The 20,108-nt window shown below is 54.3% G+C and overlaps 1 protein-coding gene across 1 annotated transcript in view; it reads right to left on the bottom strand.

The window, feature by feature from the left end:
- Acox3 (acyl-CoA oxidase 3, pristanoyl) overlaps window positions 1–20,108 on the bottom strand; it is a 37,137-nt gene that overhangs the window by 7,422 nt on the left and 9,607 nt on the right. Inside the window, exons 3-14 of the mRNA XM_076545719.1 lie at window positions 19,436–19,591; window positions 18,846–19,079; window positions 18,315–18,389; window positions 17,754–17,843; window positions 16,405–16,548; window positions 13,913–14,001; window positions 9,786–9,882; window positions 7,470–7,652; window positions 5,836–5,958; window positions 4,873–4,993; window positions 1,980–2,102; window positions 1,339–1,452 (exon numbers count right to left, since the gene is read on the bottom strand). Coding sequence (XP_076401834.1) covers window positions 1,339–1,452; window positions 1,980–2,102; window positions 4,873–4,993; window positions 5,836–5,958; window positions 7,470–7,652; window positions 9,786–9,882; window positions 13,913–14,001; window positions 16,405–16,548; window positions 17,754–17,843; window positions 18,315–18,389; window positions 18,846–19,079; window positions 19,436–19,579 — 1,537 coding nt within the window. The 5' untranslated portion in view covers window positions 19,580–19,591. The remainder of the gene's footprint in view (window positions 1–1,338; window positions 1,453–1,979; window positions 2,103–4,872; window positions 4,994–5,835; window positions 5,959–7,469; window positions 7,653–9,785; window positions 9,883–13,912; window positions 14,002–16,404; window positions 16,549–17,753; window positions 17,844–18,314; window positions 18,390–18,845; window positions 19,080–19,435; window positions 19,592–20,108) is intronic.

Below are 20,108 nucleotides of genomic sequence, written 5' to 3' on the forward strand. Positions count from 1 at the left end.
GTGGGTGTGACTGACAGCATTTCCACGCTGTCACTGCAGCTTTGTGACTGCAGATCACAGGGCCACTCAGTCAGCTAAGACGCAGTGACTGCTCTTTCAGGGGCGCTGAGGCCTACGTGGGCATCAGAGTGCCTAATTGCCAAGGATGGCCAGGGGCTGAGAGGATGAGCGCCTGTACTCCCATCCTCAGACCCACTGGTCAGCTAGAGGGCTGTAGGTTGGCACTTGCCCTGCCAAGGCCTCAGCCTAGCATGCTGCTCCCTACAAGCTCCCCCTGGCAGCAGAAAGCCAGCTCCAGAGGGGCGGACTGCGGTGGGTTACTGGGACCTAGCCAGCCAAATGGCAGAGAGGCAGAAGCGGGGCTTATCCTTCCTGCCACACCTGAGCTGACGTCCCACACTACTCAGGACACGGCACTGGTGAACAAGGAGGGCACACAGCCATGGACGGGAAACAGGTTCTGACCAGACATGGTGGGGTCTATGCTCTCCACATCCTACATGCAGAGGGAAGCTACGGCGGAAAGGTAGGACGCTGTGACTTCAGTCTCAGGTGTTCTAAGAGCAGGTGAGGCAGGGCTGGGGTCTGGGGTGGTACACCCTTCTCAGGGTCCTCCCAGGTGTGCTGCAAACAGGTGGTCCCCAAATGTCTACCGGGTTCTGACCCCTGGAGCCCGTGACTGGCTTTATAAAAAGGGTCTGTGCACTGGGAAGAAGTAGCTAATAAAGCGGTCACCCTGGATCGAGGCAGGCCTCAAATCCAACAAGGGTCCTTATGTGGAGGACACAAAGGATATCTTGCGACAACAGAGGCAGAGGGTGGAGTGTCACGGCCACAAACCAAGGGTGTGCCTGGAACCCCCAGGATCAGGGAGAGGCAAGGAACGAAACTTGATTTTGGATGTCTACTTCTACACTGTAAGACAGTGGATGTCTGGTTCTTTCAATACCCAGACATCCTCAGGACAGGATCCAGGGCTGCCTGATGGTCACCCTTGAACCTTAAATGCCATCCTTAGCTTGTCAAACACCTGCATCAACTTCCGGAGGCCACAGCCGAGGCTGGGGTAATGCCCATCCCTTCTTAGTTTATGAGGCTCACTGTTTCCCAAGCTCCAACCAAAGGATCAAGTCCTGGGCAGCAGGAAAGGCGGGTGCCACAGAGACCTTTCCAAGACTTATGGACAGCAAGAAAACCAAGGAAATGTGGCAAGCTCGAAAAGCACCTGCCCCCGTCAATGGTCACCCAGGTGTAAGTGCCACAGTCCCTCCCTGTGGCCAGAGGCACTCCTGGCAGGAGGAGGAAAATGCCAGGCAATGGAGGGGAGAAGGCTAGTACCTGCTGAGTCCAGCCAGTCAGCTTGGCTGGAGCCTGTGAACTTCTGGTCCAAGATTCCAGGATAGGCTTCCAGAAAGTCCACTGTCTTGAGAGGGCTTGTGAAGGCAGCTCCGTCTAGAGCACACACTTCCGTGACTTAGGAGAAAGACAAGGAGGCCCCACCCACAGAGCCTGGCCAGCGAGCCCCTCCATCTCTGGCTGGCCGCCTCCACTCTGCCTGCACCTAGGAAGCCCCTCTGCTACCAGGTGATGACCTTCATTCGCCCTGCAGATGGTCCATCTTTGCTTTAGCTTTTTATTTTTGAGACAGTGTTTTGGTTTGGTTTTGGGAGACAGGGTTTCTCTGTGTAGCCTTGGCTGTCCTGGAACTCACTCTGTAGACCAGGCTCTGCACGAACTCACAGAGATCCGCCTGCCTCTGCCTCCCGAGTGGCAGGATTAAAGGCGTGCGCCACCACCGCCCGGTGAGACAACGTCTTGCCTCTCCCTTGAGATGCTCCCTCCTTGGCCCCCTGAGTACTGAGATTATGGGACTGTGCCACCATGCCCGGCTTGAGGACACACCCTGCCACAAGCTTGGAATGCCCCGGGACTGAGAGAGCCCTGCGCCTGCTGAGCTCAGCTCCCACAGAGGCGCCCACCTTGGAGCCGGCGTTCCAGGAAGCTGAGCAGGTAGTTGCTGGTCTGTTGCAGCAGGACGTTGTTGTCGCCTTCATAGGTGCAGTTTGGATCATTGTCATTCCTGAGGTCACCAAGCCGATTCACTGCAAGAAAAAAAAAAAATGCCACATTGTCACTCAAGATGCTCTGAGAGAGGCCCCTCCCACAGGCCCACCAGTCTTGGCCCACATCTGCTGGCTGTGCCCCATCCTTAGGGAAGAAAAGTCACCTCCAGGAACGCTGTGGGATGGCACAAGAACACTCAGTACAGGTTGGTGGCAGTGAGGACCTAGGACCGTCACCTTCCTGCCTGTTGGGATTACCTGAGGAATCACCTAGCAGAGCTTCGCCAGAGCGTGGGGACCACTCCAGAGACAGGGCATGGGGCTACTCTTCTAGCTAAATGAAGCCTTAAAAAGCTGAGCCGTGGTGGCTCACGCCTTTAATCCCAGCACTCGGGAGGCAGAGGCAGGAGGATCTCTATGAATGCAAGGCCAGCCTGGGCTACCAAGAGAGCTCCAGGAAAGGCGCAAAGCTACACAGAGAAACCCTATCTTGAAAAACCAAACAAACAAACAAACAAAAAAGCCAATGTCTAACCTGAGATTGCTCTCAGGTTTATACTGTCTCCTGCCATGCAAACAGCCAGGGCTCTGCGTGCACTTCAGGAGATGTGCTTTGCCCGGGGCCTGCAACCTCTCAGCCCTTCCTCTGATGGAAAACATTCCCTCCAGGCAGATGGAGGAGCCTGTCCAGCTCCCGGCTCCTCCACGCTGCAGCTAACACACAAGGTAAAGGTCTGGGGTGGATCTCCTGGGGGACCAGACAGCTGACACGTAACCTTGATGTGACTCTTTACACTCCTGTTGACTTTGGTCCCTGCATCCTGGTAAGTCATGAGCCATGAGTCGGTCATGTTTGTCTATCGTGCTTCAAGACGTAATTTCCTTATTCTATTTAAAACCAGAAGACCGCTGAACTGTTTATGTGTTTTTGTGAGTCGTAACAACAAATAAAAGCCCTACCGAGAACACTGCAGAAAGGACAAAAACACGTACACAAATAACTCAAGACATGGCCACTGTGAATCAGTGCCAGTAAGAGAGAGCGTGTGGGGGAGTGGAGGCCAGACCAGAACATGCTGCGTGGCAGGGGCAGACTACTGGGAGCATCAAATCCAGACTGTCACAGGAACGTCCACAGCTCCACAGCATGAGTGGGCACGGCTGAGAGAAAGTGTGTGCCCAAGTGGGCATGGCTGAGAGAGAAAGTGTGTGCCCGAGTGGGCACGGCTGAGAGAAAGTGTGTGCCCGAGTGTGTACGGCTGAGAGAAAGTGTGTGCCCGAGTGGGCATGGCTGAGAGAAAGTGTGTGCCCAAGTGGGCACGGCTGAGAGAAAGTGTGTGCCCGAGTGTGTACGGCTGAGAGAAAGTGTGTGCCCGAGTGGGCATGGCTGAGAGAAAGTGTGTGCCCGAGTGGGCACGGCTGAGAGAAAGTGTGTGCCCGAGTGTGTACGGCTGAGAGAAAGTGTGTGCCCGAGTGGGCATGGCTGAGAGAAAGTGTGTGCCCGAGTGGGCACGGCTGAGAGAAAGTGTGTGCCCGAGTGTGTACGGCTGAGAGAAAGTGTGTGCCCAAGTGGGCATGGCTGAGAGAAAGTGTGTGCCCGAGTGGGTATGACTGAGAGAAAGTGTGTGCCCGAGTGGGGATGACTGAGAGAAAGTGTGTGCCCGAGTGGGCATGGCTGAGAGAAAGTGTGTGCCCGAGTGTGTACGGCTGAGAGAAAGTGTGTGCCCGAGTGGGCACGGCTGAGAGAGAAAGTGTGTGCCCGAGTGGGGATGACTGAGAGAAAGTGTGTGCCCGAGTGGGGATGACTGAGAGAAAGTGTGTGCCCGAGTGGGGATGACTGAGAGAAAGTGTGTGCCCGAGTGTGTACGGCTGAGAGAAAGTGTGTGCCCGAGTGGGCACAGCTGAGAGAAAGTGTGTGCCCGAGTGGGGATGACTGAGAGAAAGTGTGTGCCCGAGTGGGCACGGCTGAGAGAAAGTGTGTGCCCGAGTGGGCACGGCTGAGAGAAAGTATGTGCCCGAGTGTGTACGGCTGAGAGAAAGTGTGTGCCCGAGTGGGCATGGCTGAGAGAAAGTGTGTGCCCGAGTGGGCACGGCTGAGAGAAAGTGTGTGCCCGAGTGGGCATGGCTGAGAGAAAGTGTGTGCCCGCGTGGGCACGGCTGAGAGAAAGTGTGTGCCCGAGTGTGTACGGCTGAGAGAAAGTGTGTGCCCAAGTGGGCATGGCTGAGAGAAAGTGTGTGCCCGAGTGGGTATGACTGAGAGAAAGTGTGTGCCCGAGTGGGGATGACTGAGAGAAAGTGTGTGCCCGAGTGGGCATGGCTGAGAGAAAGTGTGTGCCCGAGTGTGTACGGCTGAGAGAAAGTGTGTGCCCGAGTGGGCACGGCTGAGAGAGAAAGTGTGTGCCCGAGTGGGGATGACTGAGAGAAAGTGTGTGCCCGAGTGGGGATGACTGAGAGAAAGTGTGTGCCCGAGTGGGCACGGCTGAGAGAAAGTGTGTGCCCGAGTGGGGATGACTGAGAGAAAGTGTGTGCCCGAGTGTGTACGGCTGAGAGAAAGTGTGTGCCCGAGTGGGCACAGCTGAGAGAAAGTGTGTGCCCGAGTGGGCACGGCTGAGAGAAAGTGTGTGCCCGAGTGGGCACGGCTGAGAGAAAGTGTGTGCCCGCGTGGGCACAGCTGAGAGAAAGTGTGTGCCCGCGTGGGCACAGCTGCATTCCAACAAAATCTTATCAGAAAAATGGTCTGCACTTTGTGGAACCCTGGCCTAACAGCCCATGGGAGGGAACTGAGGATCAAAAACTGCCCCAAACTTACCGGCCAGATAGCCGTGTCCCCCACACGCCTCGCGGCACTCCTGGATCCCCTGTTGGGCTATCCAGGAGGCTAGGGGCTTGCCAGCTGATGCCAGGGCGTGGATCTCACGTCCAAGCTCCGCCTGTGGAGAGAACCCAGCGAGAAGAGGTGAAGACAGACTCTGACAATGCAAGTCAGTCCCCAGCTTCAGCACTAGTGTCGAAGAGAGGAAACCCACTGTACTGAAAAGGGGCCAGGACGCACTCGAGAACAGAGACCAGGTGGACGGCATGAAAACAAGTGCATCTCGCCTCTATATGGATAATCTGTCTCAAGGGCCGCACACCCACTACAGACGGCTGGAGAATGCCTATTACTTGGTTCCCACAAAGTTCATGGATGCGTGCTGACCATGACCATCTGCAGAGGGCCACAAATCAGGGGCAGAGATTGGCACAATGCTGCACAACCAGTGCAGCCCTCTGAGGAGAGGGAGGGCTAGGACCCTGCTCATGCAGATGTTTGGTGATGGCTTGGCAGCATGGGCACTTCCTGAAGCTCACATCTGCTTCATACACATCCTCATTTCTACTTCACCGAAGGCAGTGCCTGCTACACAAGATTATCCATTTAGCCAGCACTGTCTGTCTGAACTGAGGAGAGTTTCCTGGGCTGTCAACTTGGAGAGAGTGGATTCGGAACTCTGTAGAGTTGTTTATGAAAAGACAAGGGCTGAGACAACCTCAGGGTGGCAGCGCACAGTGTGGAACCACTGTGCTCTCAGAAGCTGTGAGTTCTGCTCTGCCAGCACCTCCCTGGGAAATGGGCAGATGGATGCAGCCCAAACTGCAAGTCACTGGGCAAGCCGAACCCCAAGCCGGTGGGGCAGCTGAAGGAATTCACACAGGCTCTCAGCTGCTTTTGTTTGGCTCCAGGGCTGAAAAGGGGCTGCTCAACCTTGGCAACGGGGAAACAGATGCTCACCTGCCTGGTACTGTTGTTTCCCTCAAGCAGGCCAAACTGTAGCCCTATCAGGTCCAAGAAGAGCGTCTTAGAGAAGTGGTCCAAGACATAGGCAGCTGCCAGGTATGGAAGTAGGCGCCATTGCTGAGGGAAACAAGACACACGACAGGTATTCAAGAGGGGCTGGCCCAGCCAGCCAGTCTACACTGACCCTGGGCACCTGGAGCCAGCGTCCTTAGGAATGAAGGAAACCCATTGCTGGTGCCAGTTCAGTTCAAGACAGGCATCGATTTTTAATGCTTATTTTACGTGCATGAATGCTTTGCCCGCATGTACTACATATATGCACTTCATGTGCACCTGGTACCCAAGAAGGGCAGAAGGAGGTAGCAGATTCCCCAGGACCTGGAGTCACAGATGGTTGTGAGCCACCATAACGTGCTGAGAATCAAACCCAGGTCCTCTGGAGGAGCAGCAAGTGCTTTAAACCACCAAGCCATCTCTTCAGCTTGCACCATACTTCTTGGAATCCATGAAAGGTGATCAGTCCCCCTGGGGTGGGGGGAACCCACACACCAGCACCTGACACACATGGCACACACCCACCGCTGGATGGACAAATGGAGGAGGAGATGAATGGGCTGGAGGGGACAGGTGGCACCCGAAAGGGACCCACCAAGCCGCCACCATGGCTGTTCCACATGTGCATAGTGCCAGGCATTATGTCAGGGGTTTCCACGTGCCTACTCTGTAAGCCTTCTGCAGGCCCAGGAAGGGGCAGCATCAGCGAGGGCCTTGGCTAGAGCTCCTTAGCCACTGGACTGCCCTTGGCACCCAGAGTGGTCAACATGGGAACAAGGTGGACAGCACAGTAGGGCACGTGGGCCACCCAGGCCTAGTGACACATTTAAAAAAAAATATTTGCTTCCTAAACAGCGCATTGCCAACATAAGAGGAAAGTGAAGAGAAAGGGTAATTCTGTCTCATTTCCTCAGACTGTCACTCAGACACCTACTTAATGTAGCACTCAGCACAAGACCTAAGCCAGATTTAGCAACCAGGTCACCTACCTGACCCTTGACCCCATAAAGACTGCCCCTCTGGCTGCAAAGGGCACCCAATTGAATAGGACATGCAGTGGGGCTCTGACGGCACAGGGCATGCAGTGGGGGCCACAGGGGGTGGCTGTGATGTGCCCCTTTCCACTCGTGGCCTCTCTGCTTTGCCCTGTTGCTGCCTCTGAGGATGCAAGGCTGGGTACCACTTCTGCTTTAAATGCCGGAGTGTTTAAAGGGCTGTGCTCACCTGCTGCTGCCAGAAATGACTTCTTCTTTTAGGACATTTCTTAGGGATGGGACAGATGAGTCAAAGAATGTAGCCTGACCCAGAATAGCGTTACCTGCCGGAGCAGGGTGACCTCATCTGCACACTGAGCAGGCTTGCACCTGCCACCAGCGTCCTTGGCTCTCCTCCGCCCGTGTGCCTCCTTTTGAGCATACATAGGCCTTTTGCATTAAAAGCCACCCCAAGGTCCTGGTGCCTGGCAGGTGCACTCTTGCCCACTGTCGGATTCTCAGGGCAGCCCCTAAGAACTCTCATCAACTCCCAGGGGCCAAGAAGAGCAGAGAGCAGGGAACGATGCAGAGGGCCAGTACCTGCAGTGGATATTCAAGGACAGGAATTTCTTCCTCATCTGTGGGTCCAAACTGACACCGCGTGGCTGAGAATCGGATCGCTATGGACACTGCCAGCTTCAGGTTGACCACGGACATGCCAATAATGGAGACGCGTCCTGAGGACAGACCGCCCAAGGATGCTCCAAAACGCTGCCGGACATCCTGGGGAAGAAAAGCAGTGTCACATGTCAGCCAGATGTTATGCAGCCTCAGAGAATGTCCCAAAGGTGGAGGTGTACGCCAGATGCACTGTGAGGAGAGGAGAGGTCTTCCAGCTGCCCAAGGAGGGAGCTCTCAGTAGAGAAGTCCTGTGACTGAGTTGTGCGGGCTCCTTTTCTTTGTGACCTGTGAACTGTCCACCTGAGGGCACTGTGCCCTGCCTTTTTCCTGGATGGGCACCAGAATGCAGGGTGGTCCAGCAGGGGCCTCCACATCCACCAGGCACTCTGCTGGGGCAATGGCTCCTTGGAGTCCAGCTGCCACGGCCCTGTGTTCCAGCCTTCACTGTCAATTCCACATCCATCCTGCTCTTCACCGTTAGGCAGAAGCTGTGCTCAGTGGTGGTGTGGGACAGCCCGGTGTCCTTGCTTTCTGTCCCCTGCTGCCGCTCTGGGTTACTGTTTGGGTCCTTCTTCCAAAACAGTGTAGTGTGTGTATGACAGTCTTCCAGACAGGGAACAGCTGTCACACTCTCATGTAGTTTTGTTGGCATTAAAAGTGTTCAAATTTGCCAGGTGATGGTGGTATACTCCTTTAATCCTAGCACTTGGGAGACAGAGGCAGGCAGATTTCTAAGTTCAAGGCTAGCTTGGTCTACAAGAGTAAGTTCCAGGACAACCAGGGCTACACAGAGAAACTCTGTTTTGAAGAAGCAAAACAAACAACCAAAATGTTCACATTCAGTGGCACACCAGAGGGACAGAGGTAACGTGTGGTTATTCACCTGTATCCGACAGCATGGTTTCTGAACCTTCTCTCTAATGACCCTGTTTTTCCCTTGTGTGTCAGTAGATAGCGTTTCCTTCATTTCCTCTTTGGAACAACACAGATCCTCTTCAGTAGTCTTTCTTTCTCTAGTTGGAGACATTATTAGTCTGTCACTTCCCTGAGCCTTGCTGTGGCAGGCAGGACACTCACCTCTCCAGGGCCTTCCACTGCATTCTTTCTTCTAAGCCTTTGACATTATGGTAAATTGTAATTGGTTGTTTTTGTATCGTTCTGTGTCTTACGTGGCTTCTTGGCTCACAGGGCTAATTTCTCTCAAATAATTTAGTTGCATTCATTCTTGCATTCCCACCAGGCAAAGGGTGAGGGTTGTCTGAGGAGTGTCCTTCCTGGGAGGATCCTCCTGAAACATCTCCTCTTAGGGTCAGCCACCTGCCCACCTGCTCACCACTCCCGAGCTGTGGGCATGGTTTATCTCCATCCATAGCCTGACCACTCTCCATTATCACCACATCTGGTTACCCCACCTGTACACAGCTTTGCATGTGGCCCTCTTGTGGTGCTATGAGTGGAAATGGCCCCCACAGGCTCACATGTTTGAATACTATCAGTGGAACTGTTTGGGAAGGATGGCCTCGTTAGAAGAGGTGTGCCACTGAGGGGGAAGGCTTTGGGGTTTTAAAACAGAGACACACACTTGAGTCTTTTTCAAATACTTTGCTTTTGCCTGTTGTTTACTGAGGGCAACTCAGGTGGAGGGGGGCTGCCTCCAACCAGGGACTAAAGGAAGTCAGATGCGGGTGAGGAGCAGCAGGCTGCCTACCACCATCACAGATGGTAGCTGGTGACCGATGAGGTCCTCTGTGTGTGCCTGGCGGCTAAGCCGCTAGGCACTGTTTTAAAACAGTGTCCCAGTGTGTGTCTCTCTGTCTTGTGAATCAAGACATGAGCTCTCAGCTGTTCCAGGTGCCAAGCCTTTGCTCTGCCACCACAGGCTCTCACCTTTTGAAACCTCACGTTCCAAATTAAACACACTTTTATAAGTTGTCTTGGCCATAGTGTCTTATCACAGCAATAGTAACCAAGATAGCTTCCGTCTAGATGCTCTGGGAGAGCAGCCCCCTACCCAAGCAGACATGGATACCCAGGCATAGGCAGAAAATGCCGCCAGATCCAGGCCACCCCTGCCCACCAACACGGCGGCTAAGCTCCTTCTCTGCTGAGGGCACCAAACCCTCCCGAGTTTGATGTGTGGTATACGTAGGGCCAGCTGCTCCTGGGGTGATCGCCAACACATGAAGACAGACACTTGAGAAGTTCTGTCCACAGATACCCACAGCCCACTGGTACCTTATAGGGGGTGCTGTAAGTGCCCTCGGAGTTGACACTCCCAGTCCAGTCCAGGAGGTTCTGTCGAGGAATTCGAACTTTGTGGAACATGGCAAATCTGTGCAGGAGAAAAGGTGGGCTTCCATCATGCAAGTCCTGCAAGAGTCTGTAACATGGTTCCTGAGCTTTCCTCTTCTCCCCAAGAGCAGCTTTAGGTAACATCACCCCCAAAGGCCAGGGGCCTGTGTGATGGGGCCATGCGTGGCCCGTCATGGCCCAGCTCTTTATTCCCCAGTGTGGAGGCGCTCCCATGTCACTGGCAAAGAGAAGCTCCACCATCCACCTGTGCACAGCAAAGGTCACGCACCATGGACAGAAAGTCTGGAGTTGGTTCTAAAGACTGCCACCACTGGTCCTCAGACTTCAACCTCAAACCAGAATCCCCAGGACAGAGAGAGAAAACCGGCAGATGGTGGTTTAAAAATGCTAAATGAAACGGAAGAGGCTGCAGTCCAGTCTACTGCTTGGGAACAGTGATCTGCTTCCCCTGAGCAGCTGGGGAAAGGGTCCAACAGGCGTTGCTAGGGACACTGGGCACTGGCAACCCAAGGCGCTCTTACATTGTTTAAGGAAGCTTGTGCAAAGTTACAAATCTATGTCAGCTTCAAAATGAAACACACCTGAAAATCTCAGCGGTTCCTGTAGCAGCGTGCCCGGCGGCTAAGCCACTAGGCACACACAGAGGACCTCATCGGTCACCAGCTACCATCTGTGATGGTGGTAGGCAGCCTGCTGCTCCTCACCCGCATCTGACTTCCTTTAGTCCCTGGTTGGAGGCAGCCCCCCTCCACCTGAGTTGCCCTCAGTAAACAGCAGGCAAAAGCAAAGTATTTCAAAAAGACTCAAGACTACCATGGTTATGAGACTCCCACGCGGCCAGGCTCTCTGCTGACCGGTGGCCCTCCCTGCCTCTTTCCGAGAATCCTGGGTCTCCCTCAGAGTGAAGCAAGCTGCCATCTCCTCTAGGAAGTTCACACCATTTTCCAGCCATCCCGCAAGGCAGACCTCTCTCCGGGACACCAATGGGTAGTCCTAGTCAGAGTAATCACTCGGTTGGCCCTGTTCCCCAGGAAGCCATGCTCCTGCAGCAGATTCTTGGAGCCATCCTGTTTTTCTTACAAGTCGACGGTACCTGGCCCCTACCAGGAACTTAGGGAAAAGGAACAGAGTGTTGGGGTAGAAGGGAATCCTCCAAGGTGGAGGAGCCATCCCCACAAAACCATGTCCCGGGAGACAGCCCTTCCCAGTACCCACAGGACAGAGCTAAGTAGAGCCCCGGGGTGGCAGACTTCGGCACAGTACCCCCAGCTAACAGAGTGCACTGTGTCTGGCAGCCACCTGGCCCGCGCCCAGCCTGCAGGCCGCACACAATGCCCCATTTTTAAGAAAACCCAGCCTCAGTGCCAAGCCCGAGGTGCTCCAACTGTTTACTTGAAAGCCAAGAAATGCTTTTCAAGTACAATGTTGTCAACGGAAAGCACTTTTTAAGGAGTGGAAAATCTTCCCCCTTTCTGTCACGGAGGTAGAATGAGTCTGAACACACTCGTGCTTGTGAAGTTTCCACTCTCGTTTAAGAGAGCAAATCTCACAAACGTTCTCTGGGTCACTTTTATATCCACAGAAATGGCCAGATGGGTCCAACTGGAGGGCTACTGGCACACCACGATTATGGGCTCCAGAGGGCAGGGGACGGATGTGTGGACAGCAGGGGGTGACAGTGGGGCACAGGGAGTGTGTGGCACAAGGCATGTGCACATATGTGTGGTATGGGATGTACGTGTGATAAAGGGCATGGGGAGATGCAAGTAGGTATGCGTGGGAGTATATGAATGGGGGGCTGAGGCAGCTCGGGTGCGTGCGTGCGTGTGTGTGTGCATGTGTGCGTGCATGTGAATAACAGGACGGTGACATAGGATATCTCTGTGACATGAGGCATGTGGTATGGGGACAGATGGAGTAGGGGTGCTAGGGAGAGTGGTGTAAGCATGTGTGGACGGCACAGGGCAGTGACATGGGACATGTATATAACGTGGGGCACGTGGTGGTGGGACTGTGGCAGGCATGTCGGAAGGGTGTAGAGAGCATTTGTATCCTATAACTTCCACCCGGGTGTCCTGCTGCAAATTCCAGCAACTTCCTTCTCTGGAGGCCCCTCAGGAACCACCAGCGCAGCCCCACCTGGAGCAGATCCTCATCCTGGGCTCCTCGGCCTCTTCAGGGAGGACTCCCAGGCCCAAAGGCCCGGCCTCATTATGATAACTACTGCGAACACCTTGAGGGTTTGGCTCAGTGTCTCCTGGAAAGATCCTTGTCTTTAGAATGTTTGATTGAAAGTGACCACGCAGCTGGCTCTGCTCTGGATTCCTCGATAGTCTCGACAGGTTTGGGAATCTCACGAAAGGACAAAAGTTAACTTAGAAATAGAGCCCAGTTTAAAAGCAGCACTAACTTAGAGTGCTGCTCTTTGAATTGAGGCCTAAGACCAGCAGGGCAGCCGCTTAGTTCTGGAGCTCTAGCGTCCTCTGCTGGTAGCCTGCGTCAGTGCAGGCAGGAAGCTTACTTGAGTTTCTTCCAAGGACCCAGAGGCCTTCTCCTGCGGCCACGCATGACAGAGAGGGCACAACAGGCCACTGGACTACCCTGCTTTGCTGGAACAGATGCTCAGGCTGTCCTGCAGCGTCTCCATGGTGACTCTCAACCGAGACTTTGCCACACCTATATGCTGAAGCTCTGGTAAACATCTGACTTGGTACCTGTGAGATGTGTCCCAGGAGACTACCTGTTCTCTAAAAATGGGAGCTGCTGTGATGGGACCAAGTACAAGCTCTCTGTTATGTTCCAAAGTTACTCTAACTGCTCTAATCTGTAGGCGAGGGGGAACAGCAGACAGAGGCCCTGGGACCACTGGCTACATGTTACAATGCACCACCAGCATAAGCCAAGGTTAGCCGGGCTGCACACAGAGCCCTCAGCAGAGGTGGTGACACTCTATGACTTCTGAGCCCTGATCTTTCTCAAGTTTATTCTGCTAGGTACTGGTGCTTCTGGACCCCTCCACACTGTCTGCTGCTGACCTGCAGACTCAGGAGGCCTAAGCCCTCCCCTGGCCTTACCCTGGCCTTCTGGTGATGGGCAGACAGTAGAATGTCCAGGAGAACCCAAATACACACAGAACTGAGGGAGGCAAACACCTTTAACACAGCACAGGTCACAATGCTTGGGGATACCCTATTTTGGCCTCTTCCCATAGTCATGAGTTATCTCGTGGACAGACAGGGGTCTGAGTGCACTGGACAGGCACCGTGGAGCTGGGTGGGGTACGCACTGTACGCACTGACCCAGGAGAAGGCAGGAAGGCACCCCAGGCTGCTCAGCAGGTCCCTTGCGGGCTAGGCAAAGAAGCTGGACTAGAAATGATATGGATGACAGTGGGCTCTACCCCGTTGGATGCCACTCAGCTGCTGCCGCCCACCTGGGTCGCAAAAACGGATGCTCGGAGATACGGAGAACCCTCAGGAGCTGGCTTCACCGCTCTTCCTCCATCTGGGATACCATAAACCTCAAACCACCCCGCTGTGCTACTGACCACAGGGACCCAGCCTGGTTAAGGAGTTAGCGAAGGTCCTTCCGGGCTCGTCCAGCCCACGGTTTTCACTCTCATCCAAGTGCTCAGTGCTCACCGCTACAGATCAGCCCTGCAAATATTCGCAGCAGACTTCACAGTGAACAACTAAGGCCAACCGCCAAGAGACCTCACAGAGGAAGGAAGGTCCAACATAGGCACCCCCCCAACAGCCTGAGGTTTCCCCTGGGGCAGCAGGGGGCAGTCCTAGACCGACCTGAGAGCTGGGAGAGTCACACTCTGAGAAGCTGGCCCACGGGGTGCTAGGGCAACGTGGACCTCTGGGAATTGAGACTATGCAGGCCACGGCTGTTGCTCAAAGAAGTTCAGTGGTGGTGCCTAACCATAGCCAAGCCAGGTCCTGAGAAGCCCACACTTCTCAGTAGCCAGCTCCGGCCTGTGGCCTAGGAAAACTCCTGGAGCCCCAGGGAGGTAGCATTTGTCTGATGAGGCCAGTGGCACTCACCCGTTATCCAGGCCATTCTGCCCCAGCTTCTTCCCTATGTCGCCGACCAGCACCCCTGGCATGGGGAGCAGGGTCTTCGGGTCCCGAATCTGTACAAAGCCATGGGGGGGGGATAATGGCCAGTTAGTCTTTCAGCAGACAAGGTAGCATGTCCAGACAAGCTGACCTCTGACAGGGGTGACTCTGAACAGCTCTGGGTCACACTGGGTTCCCTGGAGTGATATGTCCAGGTGTGGGGATGGAGCCTTCTGTGGAAAATGGACCTCTGCGGCTATAATAAGGCAGAGACCTCAACACAAGATCACCCGGACTCCTGGGTGGCCCTAAATCCATGGTAAGTGTCCTTACAAAAGGGGGCAGATTCACAGAGAGGCAGTGTGGTGATGAGGCAGAAGCCGGCCTGACATGGCGACCAGTGAAGGAAGCCGGCAGCTGAGGAAGGTAGGGGAGAGCCTCCTGAGCCGTCAATGGGTACACTGATTCCTGACTCCAGCTCTAGAGCCCAGTGGCTCTCGTGGCTCAGTCCTGGCAGGGCGGGTTGAGGGCTCACACTGTTTAGGGGACATAGAGCGATCCTGTTCATGCCTCAGACAGAGGAGCCACAGTGGGGCTCCAGCATAACGACAAAATGGCTGCGCACATATGTGCTGTGGGAAGGACAGACAGGACAAGCCACGTCAATCTCCTCTCCCCAGTGGGTGAGCACTAAACACCCCTATAGGAATGCAGGCCTGACTGGCTGGAGACGCCTGGCCTAGGGGAGACGCCTGGCCTAGGGGCTCCGTGAAGAAGATGGGTTTCATTGCCCATGAAGCATGATTGCCAACCTTAAAGCAGAGTCCCACTGCTTCTCTCCCCTCCAGGGGATGGGACAATGTCTAGAGATGCTGCTGTTCTAGAGGACAGACACCCTCAGCATGCAGTAGTAAGGAACAACCACAGCTGCTGCTTACCCACCCAGAAAACACAGGACATCTTAGGCCAGAAGGACAGAAGCACTGGGGTGGGGACACCCCGCTCTAAAGACACTTGGAGTCTGAGAACACAGCCCAGGATACACTAAGGGTGACCTTGTGTTCCAAACCCCAGAACCAAAGGAAAAAAATGGGAGAGCATGAGGGTGCATTGGTTGAATCTAGGCATGTGGAACTTAGCTATTTGTATAAGTCACTAGCTTTTAGTTTATGGATCTGATTTTTTTTTAACTTTTATGTGTGTGTGTGTGTGTGTATGTGTGTGTGTGTATGTGTGTGTGTGTGTGTGTGTGTGTGTGTATTTATATATGTATAATACTAAGGCTAAAACTCAACCATAAGGCAGCTTTTAATCTTCTATAATCTTACAGTGAAGATTTAGACACAAACATTTTAGAAACCTTTTGAAAAAATGCCATAAAAAACAAACAATTAGAGAGACAGTAGAGATGACCAGGAAGAGCCAAGGCTTGGCTCCTGGTCCCCAGAGGTAAATAGTTTGGTCATCAGCCCATGGTGCTGTAGGGAGGTGAGACATGGCAAAAAGAAATCAGGCCGTTGGGAGTGTGTCCTTGAAGAGGCTACTGAGACCCTGGCGGCTTCCTGTTTTTTCTCATTTTTGTCCCCAGACACAGTTCATGCAGCTCCATACCCCTCAGTAGTTCTGGCAGAGAACATGGGTTCGGGTCCCAGCATGCACACCAGACAGCTCACAACCAACTGTACTTCCAGTTCTATGGCACCTGACGCCCTCTTCTGGCCTCCACAGGGACTACATGTACATGGTGCACAGCACTCACAGACACATAAAATAAAAACAAATAAATCTTTTAAAAAATATATGACTAGCCGGATGGTGGTGGTGCACACCTTTAATCCCAGCACTCGGGAGGCAGAGCCAGGCAGATCTCTGTGAGTTCGAGGCCAGCCTGGGCTACTAAGTGAGTTCCAGGAAAGGTGCCAAAGCACACAGAGAAACACTGTCTCAAAAAGCAAAAACAACAACAACAACAAAAAAAAAAAAAAATTATAAGATTAGGGCCAGTTTCCAGTTTATCTGGAAAGAATTCCAAAGTGGAAAGCAAAAATATCTAAGGCCATGCTTAACTCATAAATATTAATTGTGCAAATTCACCTGTCTATTTCCCGTGATAAGTGTCAACCCTGCAAGACAGCCTGGGCTGTGCCCTGAGTACAGGCGCTCTGCTGGAGGGGGGTGGTGAGATGTCACTGAGCTTCTCTACACAGGCCAGATTTGCCTCTAACTCACAATCCTGCCTCAGCCTCCCGAGGGCTGGGATGACAGATGTGTGCCATAGCGACAGGCCTGCTGGGTGCTTTTAGCACACTCAAGGAGACTCCAGCAGCGTTGCGGCCCTGTGGTCTGAAAGTGAGGCATGCTGCAGGAAGCCGAGTACCAGCACCAACCCAGCAGTACAAGTCTGCTTCACAGCACCAACACCATGCCTGTGGCTGCAGGTAACCGACTACCTGGGGCCAGCCCCACCCAGGTCTTACCTGCACCAGGAAGGAATGCAGCCCGTGGCACTGGCCATCCGGCATGTGCAGCTGAGCAAACACCACCGCGTGCGTCGCTGTCTTGCCCATGTTGCCTACCCAAAATTTGGCAGCCTCGAAATCCGGGGACTGTAAGATGAACTCCTGTGAAGGGAGATGGCAGCGTTCTAACCAGCAGCCGAGAGCAGAGAATGGCTTTACCTCTGCACCAGGCTGATTCCTGTGCTCCAAGCCTCTGAGCCAACAGTGAAAATGGACTGAACGTTTTATTTCCTGTGTGGGCCAAGCTGACTGTATTTTTGTTCCAGGGTCACCTTACAGGGGAAATGGAAAATGAGGCTCAGTCTCTCACACAGTGAACTGCTGGCTGGCGCTCGCCCGCGGAGGCTGACACTGGCCACACTCTGCCAGCAGAGGTCTGTTTTCTTTCTTGCCACATCCCCTCCTGACTGCTAATGAACAGTGCCTGCTTTCCGTCTGTCGATTTGAATATATGGGCACCCGCAGGGAGCACTGTCCCTTTGAAAGGAACTTTGGGAATGAACAAGCGAGGCATCAACTGCACATGAGCTAGGGCCACATGTCATTGGCAGGGGTGTCTCTGGCTCTGTGGAGTCAGCAGTTTCCCCACAGCCTAAGGTATGGCCCCGGGGCCCTCTGCTACCAGTCAGGGCGGGCTTCCCACCCATAGAAGATCACAGAAACCACAGGCACCAGAGTACAGTGGGAGCAGACAGGGCCAAGGAGTCAGAAAGACCAAGAGGGAAATCTTGGTCAAGAAGCAAGCAATAAAGCCTGCATGGCGGTCCCTCTCACTTGTCCCTGCCCTGGCAGGGCTGCACGTGGTATGATCTGTTCCACTTCCACCACACAGCAGCTCAGGCCGGAGCCCACAGTCAGCCATGTGGATGAATCAGTGAGCAAGTGTTGAACACTGACCTTCATTTTCTGTACGCAGACCCTCTCTACCACACCCCAGCTAATGGGAAGGGGTGAGGCTCCTAACAGCACACAAAGGAAGGTGGCAGCAGGACACAATCCTCAGACAAGTGGAGAAAGAGGGCTTCCACACCCCACGGCAGCACCGGCCATCCCCGACATTTGAGACCCATGTCCCTCCCACCCTGCACACTAGGAGCTCCGAGAGAACCGGTCGTGGCCTGTCCCCATACTCATTTACTCAGCTTGGAAGGTAAAGGCTTCACGCCTCAGCACAAGGCATGCTCTCAGAGGCATCTGACATTGACCTCTAACGAGAGTGTGTAAGGGGCCAACACTCTTGATTAATTATTGTTCATTCACAACATTTCGTGTGCTCCACCCAGGGTCCAGGGGAATCTGGAACCTACCTGAGTGGCGGGATCGTAGTGAGCTATGGTCCGCATGGCCTTGGTGTTACTCCCGTGACTCAGTTCAGTCAGAGCAAAACATCCAAAAATCTAAACGCGAAAGCATAAAGTGACGCCAGGTGAGAGATGTGCTCCTGTCTGTATTCCTGCAGGGATCTTTCCACCAGGATCCCCGGAGGACTAAAGCCAGGAGCCCAGGCACGCCTCTTCCTGCCTATGTAACCAGACTATGGCAAGACCGAGTCATCCTGCTGCTCTGGCTACCACCCCCCCGACCCCCACCCCCCCCCACCCCCCCCACCCCCCCACCCCCCCCACCCCCCCCACCCCCCGCCGGCAGCAGCCTGTGTTTGGTATAGGCTGCAGAGACTTTCACAGTCCGAGGAAGCCATGGGGTCAGGAGAGCCAAGTCCACAGCCAGACGGAGCGGGCAAGGAAGAGTGCCAGCCTGAGAGCACTTAGAGAGCAGGGCCTGGCCTCCCAGGCCTCTCCTGTGGCCTGCCTGTCCACGGCTAAGTGTGGCGATGGCACTGGTCTCACAGCTCACCATGGCCGACTCACCTCCATGTTATAGATCTTCTTAAGGTACTTGAAGCGCTGCTCAGAACCAGAACTGAAAATTGCGGATCCAAAAACCTGAAATGTAACATAGATGTGGGCGGGGCTGGGGGTGGGGACAGAGGTGGGGGGGCAGGGGTGGGGGCAGGGGTGGGGTGGGGGCAGAGGTGGGGGTGGGGGCAGAGGTGGGGGTGGGGACAGAGGTGGGGGGGCAGGGGTGGGGGCAGGGGTGGGGTGGGGGTAGGGTAGGGGCAGAGGTGGGGGGGGTCTTGCTGTTTCTGGCTCAGGGCAGGCACACCTCACACCTACCCCACACACTCTTCACCTCACCTCTTCCTACTGGATGGCACACTTTGGATAAATATATTTTATCCAAGAACCCATGGGTACAAATCGGCACCGAAAGCTGAAAAATCTGGTCTTGTCACTGAATCTTAAATCCTGAATATTTTAGGAGCCATGTGGCTGTGGTTTGTGCCTGATATGTGTGGCCCTGGGTGGACAAGGGTTCCCTGCTCTCTACCACATACTCACCAACATGTGGAGGGCACATTTGTTAGCCAGGGACCAGTCGTACATGCCCAGGCAGGCAATCAACGTTGGGACCTTCAGGGGGTCCTTCAACAGGTCATCCATGTGGAAGAAGCCATACTCGAAGATGCGCTTGCAGCGAAGGAAGTTCAGTTCCCGCTGCTTCTCTAGAGGCAGATCAGTCCCACAGGAGCGGTCAAAGAGAGGGTCATTCTCCAAAGCCTCGAAGATGGTTTTCTGTAACACAGGGGACAGGGTGCCAACCTGAAGGCCAAAGGTGGGGTTTCAAGTGCTCTTCTGTCTTTGTTTTCTCTCGGGGCCATGGCTGCCTGGGACCCAGTCTGACCCAGAATCCCCCAGATGAAAACATCCATCCCAGATGAGAGGAGGACACAGGAATTCCAAAATCTTGTCCACTCCTTCCTTCTGGCATCCTGGGGCCCAACGTGAGGTAAGAGGAGACAGACCCACACTGTCCCAAGACCTACCCATCCTACAGAGCTATTAGGGCCAGAAAAGCCACCAGGCTTCGGAACTTCAATATCACTTCTGTCGGGGAATAAAAACACAACCAGACTCCCTGCGGACCTCACCTTGAACTGGAGCACATCTTCGCCGTCCCAGAATAGCAGCAGCTCCTTGGAGCTGAAGGAAGCTCTTGCTCGGTAGGCACTCAGGGGGCCCTTGGGGGTGTCTGGCCATAAAGCACTGTCTTTTCCTTCCGGGGTGGATCCCATGGTATTGTCAACCTGCACAGAGAACCAAACCTGCCGCGTGACACCACTGTGAACAGCCACACCGTGTCAGAACAAGAGCCAAGCCAGCAGAGGCGGCAGAGCATCAGCACCGAGGCACCGATGTCCAGAAGGGAGGGTGAGGCAGCACTCCCCTCCTGGACCGCACTCCTGAATAGGCAGTGAGGACACAAGGCAGAGCCGAGCCATCTGCAGAAGGGTGGGAAGGAGGGCCAGGTAAACAGGCCGTGACAAGCCAGGTAGCTGTGGACAGTCCCGCCTGTGGCTTACTCTCTTGTTACAACTGCCTGCCTAAGGACACTGTGGTCTTTGGGGTAGCAGGAAGTTCAGGTCCCTCATGGATCACTAGGCTCAGAGCCAGGGAGCTTCCCTTCTGGAATCTAGCCACTTATAACACACGATGCCCCTGCTCACTCGGACATAGGCCGCTGGACACAGAAGCTGTGAGTCCTGTTGGTCTATACTCAACACTTAGGCACCCCACTCACAGAGCAGGTAGGTGCTTTTCACC

This window comes from Peromyscus maniculatus, chromosome 10, assembly GCF_049852395.1.
Source record: "Peromyscus maniculatus bairdii isolate BWxNUB_F1_BW_parent chromosome 10, HU_Pman_BW_mat_3.1, whole genome shotgun sequence".
In the NCBI taxonomy this organism is placed as follows: Eukaryota; Metazoa; Chordata; class Mammalia; order Rodentia; family Cricetidae; genus Peromyscus; species Peromyscus maniculatus.